This window comes from Osmerus eperlanus, chromosome 10 (assembly GCF_963692335.1).
Source record: "Osmerus eperlanus chromosome 10, fOsmEpe2.1, whole genome shotgun sequence".
NCBI classification, from domain to species: Eukaryota; Metazoa; Chordata; class Actinopteri; order Osmeriformes; family Osmeridae; genus Osmerus; species Osmerus eperlanus.
Window position 1 is genome coordinate 2517606 of NC_085027.1, and position 19926 is coordinate 2537531.

Here is a 19926-nt window from a genome sequence, read left to right on the forward strand (position 1 = left end):
AATCGGAGATCAGTCTCTGTCCTGAGTGTCTTCCCGTAGCCGTACCATGTTTTGGGGTTGACTCAAAACGCCCCAGAGCACTTCCCGGCGTTGCGTTGAAACAGAGCCAAGCTGCGCTGCTACAGGGCTTGAACAGCTCCTTTGGAGGGAAATCTTTTTACAGTCAAACCTGGGTTGCCAGATGAATTATTTTGATACCATATAATAACAGGTTGCATACCAACGATGTACATCTTGTTCTTTTTTATTGCAGTTATGGTTACCAAAGAACAATAAACAGGAATAATCTTTTTTGAGTAGCAGGTAATCTTTATTGGATAAAGACTGTGATTAAATGAAAGAAAATGACTGATATACAGTTTGTATTTCTCCAAATTCACTAGAAAATAACTAAGGCCACTGGATGATATAATGGTGTTGGCTCGCTCCCTAGGTTGGATATACTGTTGGTAATCCATTAAAGTACTTTGAGCGTTTGCTTGACTGCAAAGTAATCCCATAGCTTAACTGTGCCAGGCAAGTTCAGTTAGGTTCAGCTCAAGTATTAGAAATGATTCAAAAGAGCAATGCAGTGTATCTTAATAGCGACTTGTAGGCGAAATGTCTATATGAATAGTGGTTAAGGGGTGTGAGTGCACTGTTTGCATGAAGAAAAGGGGGAGGTATTGCTTCCAATCCCTCTGCACACCCTTGACTATCCTACGGATTCTAAATACTACAAGTGCAGTCCTTTCCCCCTCAGGACAAGCCTCTAACTAAGGGTGTGTTTGCTTCTAGGAGACCAGCCGTTCCCTAGCCTGGCTGCATACGGGGCGTCCAAGGCCGCCCTCAACCTCTTCATCAACACCCTGCGGCACGAGATGGAGCCCTGGGGGGTCAAAGTCTCCACCATCCTGCCATCCTCCTACAAGACAGGTGAGGGGGGAGATGGGGGTGAGGGCAGGGGGAGATGGGGGTGAGGGCAGGGGGTGATGGGGTTGAGGGCAGGGGGAGATGGGGGTGAGGGCAGGGGGAGATGGGGGTGAGGGCAGGGGGAGATGGGGGTGAGGGCAGGGGGTGATGGGGGTGAGGGCAGGGGGTGATGGGGGTGAGGGATGGGGGTGATGGGGGTGAGGGCAGGGGGAGATGGGGGTGAGGGCAGGGGGAGATGGGATTGAGGGCAGGGGGAGATGGGGGTGAGGGCAGGGGGAGATGGGGGTGAGGGCAGGGGGAGATGGGGGTGAGGGCAGGGGGAGATGGGATTGAGGGCAGGGGGAGATGGGGGTGAGGGCAGGGGGAGATGGGGGTGAGGGCAGGGGGAGATGGGGGTGAGGGCAGGGGGAGATGGGGGTGAGGGATGGGGGTGATGGGGGTGAGGGCAGGGGGAGATGGGGGTGAGGGCAGGGGGAGATGGGGGTGAGGGCAGAGGGTGATGGGGGTGAGGGATGGGGGTGATGGGGGTGAGGGCAGGGGGAGATGGGGGTGAGGGCAGGGGGAGATGGGGGTGAGGGCAGGGGGAGATGGGGGTGAGGGCAGGGGGAGATGGGGGTGAGGGATGGGGGTGATGGGGGTGAGGGCAGGGGGAGATGGGGGTGAGGGCAGGGGGAGATGGGGGTGAGGGCAGGGGGAGATGGGGGTGAGGGCAGGGGGAGATGGGGGTGAGGGCAGGGGGAGATGGGGGTGAGGGCAGGGGGAGATGGGGGTGAGGGATGGGGGTGATGGGGGTGAGGGCAGGGGGAGATGGGGGTGAGGGCAGGGGGAGATGGGGGTGAGGGCAGGGGGAGATGGGGGTGAGGGATGGGGGTGATGGGGTTGAGGGCAGGGGGAGATGGGGGTGAGGGCAGGGGGAGATGGGGGTGAGGGCAGGGGGTGATGGGGGTGAGGGCAGGGGGTGATGGGGGTGAGGGATGGGGGTGATGGGGGTGAGGGCAGGGGGAGATGGGGGTGAGGGCAGGGGGAGATGGGATTGAGGGCAGGGGGAGATGGGGGTGAGGGCAGGGGGAGATGGGGGTGAGGGCAGGGGGAGATGGGGGTGAGGGCAGGGGGAGATGGGATTGAGGGCAGGGGGAGATGGGGGTGAGGGCAGGGGGAGATGGGGGTGAGGGCAGGGGGAGATGGGGGTGAGGGATGGGGGTGATGGGGGTGAGGGCAGGGGGAGATGGGGGTGAGGGCAGGGGGAGATGGGGGTGAGGGCAGGGGGTGATGGGGGTGAGGGATGGGGGTGATGGGGGTGAGGGCAGGGGGAGATGGGGGTGAGGGCAGGGGGAGATGGGGGTGAGGGCAGGGGGAGATGGGGGTGAGGGCAGGGGGAGATGGGGGTGAGGGATGGGGGTGATGGGGGTGAGGGCAGGGGGAGATGGGGGTGAGGGCAGGGGAGATGGGGGTGAGGGCAGGGGGAGATGGGGGTGAGGGCAGGGGGAGATGGGGGTGAGGGCAGGGGGAGATGGGGGTGAGGGCAGGGGGAGATGGGGGTGAGGGCAGGGGGAGATGGGGGTGAGGGATGGGGGTGATGGGGGTGAGGGCAGGGGGAGATGGGGTTGAGGGCAGGGGGTACAAGTGGAAGGATTTGATGGTAATAGCAGGTGGTGGATGGGGGGAGGGGTGAGTGTGTGTGAGTTTGCGGTTGCACCCACATTAAACTGTAGCCGGTGAACTGGATCCACACAACACTTTAAGGCAGTAGTGGTCTAGACTTTTTCTGGACAGAATAAGTGTTGTCTGTGATGCAACCCATTAGCGGTTAGGGAACAGAAAACCACTTGAACATTGAACATCCCCACCGAAAAAAGCACATTTCAATCCAGCGGATTTGCACTACTGAGGATCCGAAGTAACAAAAGATGCTTAACAGAGCGTTTTAACCACTGTTGTTTACATATTTGGATCACAGGACACATCATCTCCTCTCTGTAACTGCCTTTTTTCCTCTCATTGACTTAAAGTTGTGGCCGGCCAAAAGCAGTCCCAGATGATTAGAGATTAGATGTCGGGACAAAGTGTGCCTGTACTTTGTTTACACTCTTTTTCCCACTAACCCATCATTCCTCTTCAGCCCTGTAACTTATTCTCCATGGTTGATACGTTATCCCACGGCTTACACAACAATAGCACAGAGCGAGAAATATGACTGGAGGGAAAGAGACCGAGATACCTCTCCTGCACGAGCAGCATGCCTGGGCTGGCTACGCAAGAGAAGATCAAAGCTCAACATTTTTGCTGTGTCGTTCCCCCCCCCCTTTTCTCAGGTCAGTCCAGTAACCAGGAATACTGGGAGAAACAATTCAAGCACCTGGTCCAGAACCTGAGTCCGTCCCTCCTGGAGGAATACGGGGAGGATTACATGGAGGAAACCAAGGAACTGTTCCACAGCTACGCCAGGACAGCCAACGAAGACCTCAGCCCTGTTATCAACACCATCTCGGAGGCGCTCCTCTCCCCGAAGCCTCATGTTCGCTACTTCGCTGGCCCCGGCGTGGGCCTCATGTACTTCATCTACAGTTACTTTCCCTTCAGCATCAGTGACAGGTTCCTCCAGAAACTGTTTGTCCGGAAGAAGCTGGCACCCCGGGCCTTGAGGAAGGAAAACAGCCTGAGCTTAAACGGCCTGAACCACAATATTAACAACAACAACATTGAGAAAGTAGACAAGTAGTCTAAACTATAGATGGGTGTGGGAAAAAATATATAAATATGTGTACGAATCTGTAGGACCACTTCTGTAACAGGCTCATAGTGTTGTGTTTTGACGTACGTTTCGTTTTGTATATTTGTTTTTTACTTGTATATTGAATATGTATTATTGAAGGGATCATTGAATTGCACCAAATGTTTTTGTGTGTGTGTTTTTTTTTGTCTCGTATAATATAACATGGCAGCCAGTGAGTGGGTTCTGTGTCAGAGAAGATAAGCCTAGAGGTCAACAAGTTTGGGGTGGTAGAGCTATCTCCATGACAACAAACAATTAGGCTTAGGCTAGCCTTGTACCTGTGGGTCCCTCACCTGTGGTCTATGACCCTGTGTACTGTATTAGGTTCTAGGCACAAGCTAGCTCAGTTACGAACACATTGTAGACAACAAACGTAATAAAATCTGCCAATAAAAACGCACATTTACTACTGGCAACAGCATATTGGTATTTCACCGCATGTACAGACAACACACAAATACACACTGAAGACGTGCCTTGGTCGCAATCATTATGTATCGTAGCAATCATTATGACAGAAATGTATGTAGTGGAATTCATTTGTTTTGTTGCTGTCGTGGCTGATTTGAACTATTCCCTGTGACCTGCTCTGAGTCATACAGTACAGAGCAAAAGACACAAACTTGGCCTTGTTTTTGTAAATATGTCATTATCAAGTTTTTTGATTAATGGATCCTAGAAGTTGAATTTCAGATGTTGTTTGTACTTATGTGCATTTATTTTTATTTTTCACCTCACTGTTAACTTGTCACTTAAATCAGAATATTCATGCCAGGTGTTTTTTATTTCTGGTTTTACTCATGAATCACTTCAACTGTGAATTTTATATCACATCATGAAAAAAACGGATGAAAAAAACAAACAAACCGCAATTGTTCACTTGGTTCGTTCTTTGATAGTATTAAAGTTGACTTTTTCAAACACTTGGTCCGTCACTTTCCAAAGCACTGAGATCAGACAGTGGGTTGCCTTTGTTTCCGAAAGGTTTGTTTTCTCACCAACTGACCCTCATACTCAACCAACCACCCACTTTTAATTCCCTCAATTAGCATTTGGCGGCTGGCATCGGCTCTGCTAATTCCAGGGTTTTTCATCATTCAATTAAGCCTTGAGGTCATCGTGGCATTTCTTATCAATTGTGTTAATGACAGAGAGGGGGGGGGGAGGGGGGGGGCTCTAAACAACAACAAAAAACACCCCTCCACCAACACAACACCATCATCCACCACCACCCTCCACCACCAGTCAGCCACCTCACTTCAACTGAAAACTCAATTAATCAACGCAACAGCAGAACAATATGCAACTCCCCCTAGACACAGAAATACACACAGTACACACACTCATACATTTAGCAGATGCTCTTATCCAGAGCGACTTACAGTAAGTACAGGGACATTCTCCCCGAGGCAAGTAGGGTGAAGTGCCTTGCCCAAGGACACAACGTCATTTTGTCACGGCCATCTGACCCCATACACACAGTGTAACACACTCATACAAACAGTGTAACAGCTGCATCCCATGAGGGATCAGTGTGTGAAAAACACAAGTTTCAATCTTCAACCACTACCTAAAATGTTTTTTTAGAGGGTGATTCCATTTTTATTGGAATCACCAAAGATTGATTTTCAGCTTGTGTGCGAGTTCCACGTCTTGAGAAAAAACACATTTGCACAAAAATGTTCATAATTTTATGGTCAATTCACTTTTGGCGATCACTGACCTGCAAGTTTTGCGAACATATAAAAGGGATATGTTGAAATAATCTCCGGACATTCTGTAGTAATTCAACCCAAAAAATATGCCAAAACCCCAATGTAATTACACTCCAGTGGTTTATATTCCAGTTTCTTCCAGTGCAAAAGACCTGGGACAGACTAGTTATTTTAATTTCCATTTGGCTGGCCTGAACATACAACCTAATTCCTACTCTGCTCTATTTCCCTTGAAGGAATACTGAGTAGATATTTTGGCAGTATACCTAGCATTGTTGAAGTTCAAAGAATACAATTCATAGTACCAATTAAAGAAAGCTACAGCACAATCTTGCCAAAAGCATGTGCAAGTTAAAGAAATAGACTGCATAGATCTGCATTAGACTGCATCGATGACCGCTGTGGGCACCAGTCTTTTCATTAGGAGCAAGCGGGAGTCAGGTGGCTGAGCGGTGAGGGAATCGGGCTAGTAATCCGAAGGTTGCCAGTTCGATTCCTGGTCATGCCAACTGACGTTGTGTCCTTGGGCAAGGCACTTCACCCTACTTGCCTTGGGGGAATGTGCCTGTACTTACTGTAAGTTGCTCTGGATAAGAGTGTCTGCTAAATGACTAAATGTAAATGTAAGCGTCTTAGTAGTCCATGACCTTCCTTCAGACGACAGCTTCAAAATCAAATCAAAATGTATTTCTATAGCCCTTTTTACACGCAAGCATGTCACAGAGGGCTTCACATACGGCCATAGAATTGCCCCTCAGCTTCATCTCATTCTTCCTGTCACAGAGTGCTTCACAGTCCTGCAGGGGATTTTCAGGTCCACCTCACTCCTCTCTGCCTCAATTGTTCCCTTAAGATCAATGTTCCGATTCAAGGCTTCTTCAATGAGCCCTGAAGGGGTGTCTGCCAATGACAAGGAAGTAGGGTGCCGGAAGTCACAGGATTTGTGTTAGTGGAGGCCGAAAGCTTTGTGTGCAGCAGAGTGCCTGTTTGGGAGAAAAAAAATAAGAGGGAAGGAAATGAAACATTTTGAAATGTTTTGTGAAGGAATTTTTATTTATTTATTCCTGCACCTATATGCAGTTTCTTAACAGTCTACAACAAAGCTATCTAATCCTATGTTCAATATACAATGTCCAGTGTACACTAGTAACCAGTGTAAAAGCAAGGTAAGATGATGACAGTTAGAAGTTCCCTCCTAATTTCCATTCATGGCCTCCCCCCGCTTTGGGAAAGTGTCCTCGTAGAACCGAGTTAAATCCCAAGGCAGGAAAATTCCCAACATCTCCAGTGAACGTAATGCACTTTGAAACAGTTGGCTCCCTGACTTTCCCCTTTTTACATTCAAGCTGTTGGCTAGAATCAAACGTACAGCGAGGTCGTGTCTGGTCAATGCACGTTACTTCCTCTCTAACTGGATTCCAAAACCTGAAATAGCTGTGAGAGATCCATTCCTTTTATTTGAGCTTTTTGTGGTTTTTATTATTGTTTTTATTTATTTTATTTATTTAAACCACTGCAAACCTGGGCTCCAAACCTTTCCTGGTCCAGGAGTGCTAGTATTGCTACAGTGGCAGTAGGCCTCACTGTGGTGGTGCTGTAACACTAGAAGGAAGTGGCATGGAATCCACTTCCAACTCAGTGAAGCAAGTATGGAGAAATGACAGGAGTTGTCAGTGGAGGTTTAAATGTTTAGCTTACCAGAGCAAACCACCACATTGTGCTAAAGAAAGCCAATGTAGGGCATAGGTCAGACGGTCGCTGTGTGTATAACAAAAGAACAATAGTGTTTTGCAGATCAAATAAATACTGATGAAGTTGTAAGCCGACACCATCACATCAAGGTCCAGTGGACTCGGAAAGACGTGGCCTGAGTTGAATTTTCCACACCAGCTTTTGTTTTGGTTTGAACACCTACCAGCGTCACGCATGACGTACGTAAACGCAAACCCACGTGTTCAAGCACACTCACACGCATGCAGGTACGCACATGCATGTCCACTCCTCCCTCTCTCTCTCTCTCTCTCTCTCTCTATCTCTCTCTATCTATCTCTATCTCTCTCTCTCTCTCTCTCTGTCTCTCTCTCTCTCTCTCTATCTCTCTCCCTCTCTCTCTCTCTCTCTCTCTATCTCTCTATCTATCTCTCTCTCTCTCCCTCTCTCTCTCTCTCTCTCTCTCTCTCTCTCTCCCTCTCTCTCTCTCTCTCTCTATCTATCTCTCTCTCATCCCCCTGTTCACGACTCTTTTTCCTGCTTTGTGCATGTTTCTATTCAGAGGCACAAAAACAGGGAGACAGGAAAGAATTAGGTCGGAGAGGGAATATATTAAACAGGTATTAAACTGAATCCACAAGGAGTGACCTGCATTAGACGGCACTCAACTGTGGCTCACGATTGTTGTACTGAATACGCTGCTCTGTCAACACAGGGAAAAAAGCAGTGAGAGTCAAACCATTTAACACTCCTAATTACTGCCCTCCATCTTAATGTTCCTGCAAGTATTAATAACAATAAGTACAAAAGAAGCTGTTTCTGCAGTGGACAGTTCAGTTCAGCGGAGCTGTTTTGTCTCGACAGTCTCCCGGTACCAGCCAATCACAAAGATGGTTGACAGAGCTCTTGTCAAACGAGTTAAAATGTTTAATTTGATCTGGGGTTGTTTAACCTTACAGGAGTCGTGTTCCTTGTCATTTGTGTCAGAAATAAGTCATCTCACCTCTTTACACAACCCAGTGCTCCAACTTCCCAAGGAATACAAGCTCACGTTACTGCACCAGACCAGACCACGCTCTCACACTCGTCTTAAATCAGCTCAGTGCAGCAGACCTGGCTGTTACACAAACGTACACAGAAAAGGCCTGAGAGAGATCTGAACTACTACCAGTGTTTAAGAGTGTGGGCTAATCTAAACCAATGAGGTCTGTGGACTCCAAAAGTGCTTGAGTTGATGGAAAAGAGTTACTTAAACATCTGTCTCGTTCACTTGGGCCGGATAGATCCAAGACCGCTAGGGGCTGGTTCCTGGAACAGCACGCTGCTTTCAAATTCCTAGTATCTTCTCTGAATGAGGGAACATGGCAGAGAACATCGCTGCGCACTGGCAGGAACCTACATCAATAGTTTTGTACAGCTGGCGAGAGCGTTTCGACTCACTGGAGGAACTCTGTTAAAAAGAACAAGTAAACATTTTTATTTTTTTATTGTACAAGTGGCTGGCGTTCAAAAGCGTAGTTCTGATACGGTGTGAAGTAGGTAGGCTACTCAGGTTTGGTAACGACCATGATCTCGAAACGTTGCCGCTAACACGGATGTGTCAAAGTGCAGACATTTGTTGTCAACATTGTTGTGGGTTATTGAGTGTTGAGGGGTTAACCCTCAGGTAATACCTGTGTCACAGGAAACAGCAGAGAACAGGAAGAGCAGCCTACATACCGGTTTGCAACTTTCTGAAGTCAGAGGCCAGAGGATGCCAGTGGTGACTGGGATTTCAGAATCAGAATCAGAAAGGGGCATGCAAATGTTCCCTGGCTCTTCTTCATTGGCTCCCTTGCATAGACTGGCGCGTGTGTGTGCGTGCGTGTTTGAGTGTGTGCGTGTGTGCGCTCTCTGACCCCTCTAAGCTTGACCAACTCTTTTATGGCCTCTCCAGTAAGATAGTGATCAAGCCCAGGTCCCCTTGTTTACGTAAGCCTAGTGTTACCCAGAGTTCATATTTGGGGGTAGGCCTCTCTGCACACAAGGAATACTGAACACAGAATCATTCTTATACAGGATAACAGTTACATCTAAAAAAAAATCAACAATTAGCCATGAAAATTTGCACAGACAAGGAATTTACTCTGGCAGGAAGGTGCATACATTAAACATATAGGAGTCCTAAAACATCAGAATTCGGTTTCGAACATGTGTGGTCTTGCTAAGTAACTTCTAGGGAATAAATGTCAGGGATTACAAGAAATTGAGTAAGTAACTGTCACTGAAGGTCTCCTCCGAGCACCTAATGACTCTTGATGAGCCATGGCATATGCGCTCAAGGAGCAATCGGGAATAATCGGGAACGGGGCCGAGACCGAGACCGATAGAGAACGAAAGATCGGGGGCAAATTGCGAGGAGGATTGCTGAGATCAAGAATGACGTAGGCATCGTTTTATTTCCCTGCGGGCTTTAATTACTGATAAAAGGTTGGGGGCAAACACTTCATCAATAGCGTTAACTTCATCCACTGGAGCTACAGAGAGGGGAAAACAATGCAAGGGCACAATCAGCTGCTAGCCCTAATGGGGAGAGCAATGGTTTGAGCGCAACAGAAAGTCCATTCATTAGGACATTCACCACACATGCACTATATTGACCCATTCTCAATTCATAGGACTTCGACATCATTCAGGGGTTATACAACGCTAATACAATGTTACAGTTTGCAGTCAGCCAACCAAGACAAGTTGTATAAGCCCAAAAAAAGTTGCACACTTGTCAGCGCTCTCACTGATTACATTCACACATGCACGGAGGGATAATCGTGTGTACACAACAATGTGCCTTAAAATATCTTACCAATCGCACATACAAAAACAAACACACTTACACTCATTCATGTGCATGACCTTTATCTAACAATACTACACGTCGGGTGACATGTGTTTGGTCTGTCAGGTACTCAGGTGGATTATCACCTGAGCCTTGCTGTGTGGAGTTTGCATGATCTCCCGCTCCGCAAAGAACCACAATATGAAAACAAGCAGATTAAAACAGAATGCTCCTGTCCTGTTCCTGACCAAGACAAAAGCATGAGGACTTGTCCCCGGGTAACTGCTGATACAGCTGCATGTGGCTGCATGGAGGGGAAAAATGCAGAAATTCTTTGGAGGACACTCCTTTGTGTGTTTGTGTGTGTGTGTGTGTGTATTCTCGGTGTTGCTGCTCCCTGCATATGTGAGCGTGTCTAACTGAATAAGTGTTTCTTCTTTTTCCTCTGGTTTGGACCTCCAGCGTCTTTAACGTCTTTAAGAATGGTATCAGGAAGGAAGGAATGAGGTCAGAAGGGCCTCTCACTAAAATACCAATCAACTGACGACAGCTCAATAAAATGATCTCTTGGTCTGTTGTCAGATACACACAAGCTACATTATACAACCAGGCCAACGCTCAAACATGTCTTGTGAGTCTGTGGGCAGGAAGAGGGGACTGTGGGAACTATAGATTTAATTGCATGCCCTAGGTATGTAAAGCAGGTTTGCTTGGTAACGAGTTGTGTGGTTGATGTGCTTGTGTACTGTATATGCATGAGCTTGTGTCCTTGAGTGTGTGGGCGATGGGGTTTGTATGTCTCTATTATGTGTTTCCAGCCCCTCCGGAGCAGTCTGTAGTATGGGGCAGACAGGTGCTTGCTTGACTCAGCAAGTCAAGTTATGACACCTTTGATCGTAAGTCTCACCTCGCTTGTTGAGTATTTCACCCCAGTTTGCATAACATTCATGTTCCCAAACAGACATTAGTCTGGAACTGTGTTTCCCAGCACCCCCTGATGAAACCAATGGTATGTATCTGAATCAGTCTTACATCCTTCTCCAGCATCTCAAGGTTGCTGAGCAGAAATAAATAAATACATTATTGCATGTCGCTGGATACGCAGTGTGCTTTAGGTTCTGGAGAGCATCTTTTAAGTGCATGTTTTGAAGTCATCATAGATTCCACACTGATATGTAATTTTGACCTAAAAGGTTTGAGAGACGCCTGCGCCTTTAAAATTCCCCTGGTGCTCGCTGAACAGACATTTGAATTAGCATGCCGAACAGTACATGTCACCTGTATGATATACCCCGGAACTAAGTACAGGAATGTGAACTCGGGCATTCAGGACAAAGGTAAACCATTTTCTCTTTTGTAATGGCTTTGGTAATACTGCAACCAAATGAGAACAGGGACCTTATCAAAGTAAAAGTCATCACGATCGTTCCTATTTAAGATTATCTCCAATTACAAGCACATAGGCCTAAGATTAAAATCCCAACATGTTTTCAGGTCCAATAGCTTGACAGTGTTAAACAGTAATAGGCTACGCCAGTAACCTGACTGATTAGCATGGAGGCCCTAGGCCGAAGACAGCTATAGGTCACTAGGTTACACGTCACAATGACCCCTGTCAAATCTACGCCTTTGTCTTCCCCATTACTTTTTATCCGCTTTCTCCGAAAGCCGTTCGTACTTTGGTAGCACTGAGGCATTGCATAACTAGACTATGGATGTAGCCTACTTGTTACCCAGTAATTATGATGATTTTAATGAGGACGCACTAAATTTGTATGCGGCTGGAGGAAAGGAAGGGGAGACCGCTGTCATTTGAGGAAGACTGACAACAACAAGTGGATGTGGGACTTTTAATAATGAAGTCAACAGTCACGACCTAGCCTATACTAAACTCCACATTTCGTGAGGACAATTTCTTGTTTTGTTGAGTTCCAAATCTTAAATTAAATATTGCTGGGGTTCATTGATGTGGCAGGACCGGTAGCAGAAGGCTGTCAGGCCTTCAGCTTACATTTTATAAATCGAAGCTACAATACTTCCAAATCAGCGCCGAATTATTTAATATTTTTTCGTGAATACTTAACTGAAGTAGGGATAAATGCGGGTACAATTCCTGCATGAAGAGTGACACCGCCATCTTCCGGCAATATGGTGAAATGTTGTTATTCCTATGGTTAGGCTACTCCATTGTTTTGGGGTTAACGGGTTGTTAACGACATAGTGGATGTCGATTCGTCATATTATGTAACTTGGTGTCGGATAAGAATATAATTTTTTTTTTTATAAAAAAAAAGAATAGGCTAGATTTAGCCATTTGTTTGGTCCGGTCTGCGTAGAATATCCAATGCAATTTCCTTTTATATCCTGATCTTTCCCATTTCCCATGTGAGTTCTCATTTAAGGTTAGGTAATCCGTTGTATTTTATTACTATTAAGTTTTAAGTTTTTAAACCTTTTGAAACTGTTTTTCTATACTTTCTTTAAAAAAAAAAAATGTTTTTAAGTTTCTAAAATATTTTTTCAACAAGACGACAGCGATCAAAATATGTGACATATTGTGCCAAGACAGACCCGGCAAAATGTTACTCTTGGCCGACACCTGGGTTCGAATACTACACTTTCCACATCTCAAGCACTACCACTTCCAGTTATCCCAACTGAAAGGGAGGTCAAATATTCTGACGACAGCTATCAGGTCCAGATGTAGAAAAAAAGTTTCAAAGAAAAAGTTTTGAAGGTCAAACATTCTGACGACAGCTATCAGGACCAGATGTGAAAAAAGATTTTCACAACTTTTTTTCAAAAATGTTTTTAAACCTTTAGAAACGATTTTTTCTAAACTTTCTAAGAAATACATATATAAAAAAACAACGTTCGAAAATATTTCAACCTGACAACAGTATAATCTCTCTATACATTCGAAACCAAGTTACTTGTGCAACTCACCATCACCATTCCATCTCTGCTTTAAATCACCCAGTCCATCGTTTCTCTCAGACATATCACCACAAAACCAGGAGATGGCGCTGTTGTACCCATTCATGCAGAAATTTAACCTGAACCAGAGCAACGTGCAAACTCTCTCCATGGCTCTAACCTGAATTTATTTACACCGTTACACTAGTACAGTATTGTAATATCCTGACTTTACTTAACTCACGAAGAAAGGATTGCATAATTAGGCACGGACTTGCATCGTGTAGTTACGTTTTTTTCAATTCAAGCATCAAACCCACATAAGTGACTCAAATGAAAAATAATAATCTTTGAATTTTTCCACTGGTTTTGTTATTAATAATCCTGTATGTGTTGGTTTCAATTTCTGTGATAATTCAATATTATAGAGGTAGTTGAGAAAGTGTAGGCCTATAAATCCGTGTCAAATATTTTGAGATATGTGAAAATTACAACGCGATGATGTCCTGGCTACGAGTTAGGCTGGTTGTTAAGTTAACAGCAAGTTCAACAGTCGAGTTGGAGGACGGTAAATCAATTTAGCCGTTAATCATCACCGACTCTGGAGATCAGTGCAGATGAGCTGTTTAAACTGAAGGGAAGCTTGTCATTCTCGTGAAATCAACTGTGACACATTTGACTCCACATGGCACCTTGACTGTGACGTCACAGTCAATGTAACCAGTGTGGTGGTTGGAGACGCAAAGTATCAAACTCGCTAGCAAGGTTGTCCTGCAACAAGATTAGCTATATCTTTTGCACACAGCCGCTGTTGTGTATATTATAGTTCGTGTTGTGGGGTAGGGCAGGACGATAAATACACCCTACACAGTTGCAGAAAGAAGGGGAGACTACTATAAATGTTTGTAACCAGCCAGTTTGCTGTTTAAATGTACTAGCTACTGTAGTATAGTAGCTAACTATCGTTTGTTGAGTTGACTTTTTCCTGTCATCGAACAAGAAAAGTTCAACTTTTCTTATCCATCAAAACCAGAGAACGTCGCTAACCTACCACTGCGTTTTACAGAGGATCTGACAGCTAACTAATATTGGCAATATCTGTATCGCACCGAGGGTAAGACTAATTTGAGTTCATACATGCTAGCTACTTTGTCTTCAACAAACTTTAGTTAACTGGTGTGGTTTAGCTGACGTAAGTACAGCATTTACAAGCTAGTAAAGTCAGTAATTGGCATATTATAACTTCAGTGATGTTATGAAACGAGCTGTTAGCTAGTGCTACGTGTTTGAAGTTAATACATACAGGTACAGGGTCTACCCAAAGTAATATCACTTTTAGTGTGGCAATCCACATGAAGTATAAACACTAAACAAGTTAACCGTTTGCTAGCTTTCGAATGAAGCTAGCTAGGGTAGGTGTCCCGTGTTTTGATGACTTGTTTTTCTGACAGTAAAGGGCTTCCCCCTTCCCCCAACAACCAGCTGTTTCAAAGACCGTGGTTGATTGACGTGTCATCTGTTCAATGATAACGCTGATGTAGGCGTGGTTCGGTCTCGAACAGCCTATCACAAGGAAATATGTGTTATTACATTAGCCACATTGTATCTCACAATGTCGGATGTGTAGAGTAAAAACGAAGAAAGAGCAGTCGGGGATTGGGACGATTCATGAGGTAAATTCAAAGTAACATTGTAATGAACGGAAAACATTTTTGATTGGTTGTCTTCTGAATGTTGACGTTTTCGTTTCTGCTCACTGGGTCGTCTGATAACAATGTTTCATTTATCCGAACAAAAGGAAGCTGTTGAGACAGGAAATGAAAGGCTGTCTGCGTATTTGCTTTGAAGAACCAGTGCGTGGCACAGTTTTCCAACTCAAATCATTGATGATAATCGATTTAGAGATTAAAATGTACCAATGTAGGAGGGTAAAGGTTATGCGTTGCTGGCAAGCTGACGATATGCTTACTTGTAGCCTTTGTTTTAACAAACAGAATTGTCAACATTAAATCTGAATATTAGGCTAGTGGTGAGATTATTCTAAATTAAATAAATGGCAAAGCAGGGTCATTCATGGCAATGCCACCTATACTGATACAGTAATTAATGGAATTCATAGTGTGATAATAGAAAACTACCTGTAATCTTTTGGCTTGCATGCACGCAGTCACAGTCCCAGGCCGCCTACCCACTACGATGCCCAGCATGTTTGTTCCTGGACTTGAAGTGTTCACTGGTCCATGCCAGATAGTTTAATAAAATCATCATCGGGAACAGATAGGCTTTGGTCCATCACAGAAGTATCCTAAACTTCACACTTAAATATTCTGCTAGCTGTGAAAAGTTGTCACTGCAATTGATGCAAGTATGTTCAAAACCACAGTTTTAACACACTTTCCATTTGCTGTTGCTTTTGTTTGGACAAATGTTTGACAAATTGGTGATACAGCACTGTGGACTCAATGGCCAAAAACTTAAATATAACAACTTTAACATTAAAAACTGCCTGTGCTGACTGTTACACCCAACTGCTTAACTGGGGTTCATAGTTATGGTACACATGCTTTGTTATGTAGTTCGTATGAGTATTATAGCCCCTTACAGTCATGCAGGCTAGACATGAGGTCAGTGTATGTTTGGGTGCTGACAGGTTCTCTATCAAGAGTTGTCATCGCGACATGGAACAGCAATAACGTCTGTAAAACAAATCATTCAGTCTTAAAACCCTCGACTTTAGATCCGGCTCTAGGTAACTTGTGTTGGTTTTTCCTCTGGTATCAATCTTCCATTATAGTCGAGGCAAAAGAAATCCTCCTGTTTTTATTAAGCCCACTTTTCAAATGTGAAGACCAGGAAGGTTGTTTTGGTCTTTAGGCCGTTGCCGTGGCTATCGTTGAGCTGCTCATCCTTGTAGATTTGATTAATGTGTAACAGAGGACATTTGATTGGGGTTGAGAGATTTGTTGCTATGTTTAAATGGGAGCTTTTGGCAAAGCCTAATCTGCAGGAGATCATGATTGATAATCGTTTTGTAATTAATAGTCCCACATGAGCGTGTGCACAGACACAGAATGTAAATAATGGACCGCATTTTGACAAGTCTTTATGGCCAAGTTTAACTTGGCATTTGTGATGAAGGCCTCTTAGCTTCCAGTGATGTATGAATGATGAAAGTGGTTCTATATCTTGATCTGTATGGTATCCAACCTTCTATCCAGATTAATGACCGCCTTCAGATTAACAATGGATTACTTGCTTTTTTTCTCTCTTTAGCCTCTCTCTCTCTCTCACACACATTTTTTCTTTCTTGCTCTCATTCTCTCTCTTTCTCCTGTAGACTATTGCAACAAATTGGCCATACATCTGCTTGATGATATCGGTGCTGTTCTGTCGGAGGTCCATAGATCTGACTAATATAGCTCCTCCCCTTCTGTGTCAGGGAGAGCGGGGCTGTTTGTCCATCCCAGATGGCTCCTTCCCAAGCAAATGCACTGTTACATCATCACACAGATCAGTATGATTATCATAGGAAGCGGGTGTCACATTAATGGCCGGCTCAGTCCTCTTCTGCCCATTTGAGCTGTTTTGTTTATGTGGCCTGCCTAGCAACTAGTAAGTCTGTGTTCAGAATGACACTTGTCAGAGAGCTGTAGGCTGTTTGATGGAAGTGATGTGGCTACAAGAAGACATGTTGTTCATTCTAGAATTCCTGTCATCGTTCCAGATCTTAATAGCATTGTGTTCCGTTATGATGTAACAATAAGACACCAGAACGTGTCTACTTGTAGTTTTCAGATTAGGTCAGTGGTTTACCCTCTGCCACAAACAGCTGAATAGAGAAGAAAACAGCATCATATCTGGACATTTAACAAAAACTTAATTTCAAACTCCCCCACTCAGCCCTAACCAGTATGTTGTACACAGATGTTTTGACATCAGCATTGATTGACTTCCACAGGAGGGATATGGCCCAAGAGACCAACCAAAGTCAGGGACCTCTGCTCTGCACCACCGGCTGTGGTTTCTACGGCAACCCGCGGAACAGCGGCATGTGTTCCGTGTGCTACAAAGACTTCCTGCAGAGACAGAACAGCAACGGAAGGGTGTCTCCCCCAGGTGAGACCTGATAGGCTGTCGGCTTCACTAAGGGGGCTTAGAAGGATGTTATTCCTAGCCGTACTAGGCCTTGTGTGGTACTGGATCTGAGAGAGACCAGCGGGAGACCAGGGGAGAGACTGACAGCTGTGATCACCAAGCAGTTTTTCTTATCTTTCCAGGGTCTGCATGCAGCAGCCGGGGGGAGTGCCTCCTAGCACAGTGCTCTGAGAGCAGTACTGTAGATGTACCATCAGCCTCACCGCACACAGACTCAGCCTCAGGACACACCAGGTATGGTAGTCAAACGTGTATTATAGTATATATAGTCAGGGTCACTCCCAGTTAGGGTTTCCTAAAACGCCATGACTACAGAGGCTGATTCACCCACTGGTGATACATTTCCTTTATTACCAAACGGGTGTGTTCACTGAAATAGTTGAATTGCGAGATCTGAGAAAGGACAATTTCTTCATTGCTAACCTATTCCCCATGTGTCTTGTAGAGAAGAGTGATGTCATGTTTCTGAACCCTTAAAATCGCCCTGCGAAGATCGCAGTTGAAAACAGTGTGTTTCTGTCATAGAATAAACCAGCATCTTTGTTATCTCCTAAACCGTTCATACTGTTAAGCTCTAGAACAGCTGTACAGGATAAGTGTGGGTCAGAGATACTAGGCTTTTACTCAACATATTGAAACAACTCCAAAGTGTGACACATTATCATCTGTCTGGTTCCTCATTCTTGTTTCCAGCCCAGATCTGTTGACGCCAGCATCGACAGTTTCCTCAGAGGCGAGCCCAGCAGCTAAAGCAGGCCTGAAGACAGAGGACCTACAAGGTGTGCAGTGCTGCCCAGGGGGATGCAGCTGTGAGGCTGGGCCATAGCTCTGGTCTTCTCTGGAGGTCACACTGAACTGTAAACCACACGGCCACATTATCACCATGGGAACCCCCATAGCTGACCATAACACACACACTCTCTCTCTCTCTCTCTCTCTCACACACACACACACACACACACACACACACACACACACACACAGAGTGGTGTTCTCATGCAGTGGCCTCATCCCTATTGACTTTGAGAATAGTAAAAGGCCCAAAGTTCACTAACTCCTTGGTCGAATCTGACAGGATCACAGCGTCAGTGGTTCTCTATGTTTCTGTCTACTCCTAGGCCTGAGTAGCCCAGCCCTAGACTCAGCCCCAGCCTCAGCCGTAGCTAGCGGTAGTGCAGGTATCTCAAGGCCAGGGGCAGCCAGCCAGAGCAGCCAGTCAGGGAAGAGGCCATCTCAGGAGGACTGTCTGGGGGAAAGCTCACCAGCGGCCAAGAGGAGATTAGAGGGCCCACTACAGCTTATAAACGGAGAGAAGGGTGAGTGAAAGAATGACCTGTCACCTTCCAAGCCCGAGGCCAGATCAGGGACGGGCCTTGAAAATCATAACCCACTCACAAGCCTCACCACCACCTGGACAAGCAAGAGGCAGTTAGGCGACAGTTAGGCGACGGCGACTTGCCGACATACAGCGTCAGTCGCTCCCGGTGTGAGGGGTTAGCGTGCAGACTACCAGTGTAGGCTGTACTATGTGGGTTCTGTAAACAAAAACAGAGACACGCATGTAAAAAATGTTTACTTTGTTTAGGAGGGGGAAAATATCAAGATACGAACATGGTAAATGGAAAAATAAGAAAATGGTCAGTATTTTAACCCATCTTTTTGCAGTCAAATGTTTACTTTATGCACATCACACTCGAAGGCAAGTATGAGTGCATTATCTGCTTGGCGGTCGTTGGGTTGTCGTGCGCTCTGTCCTGATGTGAGGGTGACATGTGTCTCTGTCTCCTCTGCTAGCACCTGCCTCCACCCCTGAGGGATCTGTGGATGACCAGGACCAAGCCTCGGACAAACCCAAAGCCAAGAAGAACCGCTGCTTCACCTGCCGCAAGAAAGTGGGCCTCACAGGTAGAGTTACTCTCTCTCTCTCTCTCTCTCTCTCTCTTTTTTTTCTCTTTCTCTCTCTCTCTCTCTCTCTCTCTCAGCCTCTCAGCATGTTAATGTCTTCCCTCTCCTTTTGCAGGGTTTGACTGCAGATGTGGTCATGTGTTCTGTGGCATGCACAGATACTCAGACATTCACAAATGCACCTTTGACTACAAGGCGGACGCAGCGGAGAAGATCAGGAAAGAGAACCCTGTCATCGTCGGAGAGAAGATCCAGAAGATCTAGAAGATCTGACCTGGGACTGAGTAGAGAAAGGCATCCGTCGGCCATGTTGGTTTTTGGCTTTACCTTTGCTCCCTGATTTGTTGCTGTTGCTGAGCAACACGCCTTCCAATTGTCAGATCCTTAAATCATGCATGCCACTCTGAAAACTTTTCTTTGAAGATTTATTTTATTGGACCCCATTTCCTTTTGCTAGTTATTTGAATATATTTTACCTCTTTACCTCGTTGTTGGTTGTGATATCTCTGATTGGGAAAATACATTTAACGGATATATTTTGATTTTGGCTTTGACCTTTTTAATTTGGGGCTCCTTGAAGGGCTGTGCTTCTTTAAATGCATGTAAATACCTGTACCTGCCTCCTCTGGATGTAGCTCTAGTCAATAACCGAATGTATTACGACATGCAAACCCCCTCAGATATCTTGTTTTACATGACAGAAACGTACATTTGCTTGTCTGCTCCTTCACCTTTTGTATAATTGAGTCATTATGGAGTGTGAGATGACACAAGTGTGTGTGTGTGTGTATGTAAGTCTCGGAAGTGATCATGAATAGCCTATATGCACGTTGTTGCTGGTTGTAAGTTTATTTGAAAAATATAGTTCATTTATGAGTGAACAAAAGAATGACCTGAATTTATTGTGCTGTATTTATGTTAGTTTATTCACTGTTACAACTTTGATCTGAATAAAGTTCAAACTTTTTTTCTCAATTGAAAAATGTGGCCGAAACATTTAGATTCTAGTCACACACAAAAGGGAG

At 45.3% G+C, this 19926-nt stretch overlaps 2 protein-coding genes across 4 annotated transcripts in view; both read left to right on the top strand.

Annotated features, from left to right (window-relative positions):
* The window catches only part of hsd11b2 (hydroxysteroid (11-beta) dehydrogenase 2), a 16857-nt gene extending 12249 nt beyond the window's left edge, over nt 1-4608 (top strand). Inside the window, 3 exon segments of the mRNA XM_062471753.1 lie at nt 126-198; nt 743-915; nt 3225-4608. Coding sequence (XP_062327737.1) covers nt 126-198; nt 743-915; nt 3225-3631 — 653 coding nt within the window. The 3' untranslated portion in view covers nt 3632-4608.
* A 9355-nt stretch (nt 4609-13963) lies between these two features.
* Nucleotides 13964-19901, top strand: zfand6 (zinc finger, AN1-type domain 6). 3 transcript variants are annotated; one of them, XM_062471298.1, is made up of 7 exons: nt 13964-14514; nt 16800-16957; nt 17119-17230; nt 17690-17775; nt 18115-18312; nt 18791-18901; nt 19017-19901. In XM_062471298.1, the coding sequence occupies exons 1-7, from the start codon at nt 14510-14512 to the stop codon at nt 19163-19165; spliced, it is 819 nt and encodes a 272-aa protein (XP_062327282.1). In that variant the 5' UTR covers nt 13964-14509; the 3' UTR covers nt 19166-19901. The 3 variants fall into 3 exon arrangements, with proteins under 3 accessions (XP_062327282.1, XP_062327285.1, XP_062327284.1); XM_062471300.1 differs by lacking the exon at nt 18115-18312 and adding an exon at nt 18582-18610 and having other exon boundaries at nt 14334-14514; XM_062471301.1 differs by lacking the exon at nt 18115-18312 and having other exon boundaries at nt 14332-14514.
* Nucleotides 19902-19926: the final 25 nt, after the last annotated feature.

Coding starts and splice junctions, on each gene's coding strand:
- zfand6 (XM_062471298.1), top strand. Junction 16,958..17,118: donor CGGAAGGGTGTCTCCCCCAG/GTGAGACCTGAT, acceptor TTATCTTTCCAG/GGTCTGCATGCAGCAGCCGG. Junction 18,902..19,016: donor CAAGAAAGTGGGCCTCACAG/GTAGAGTTACTC, acceptor CTCCTTTTGCAG/GGTTTGACTGCAGATGTGGT.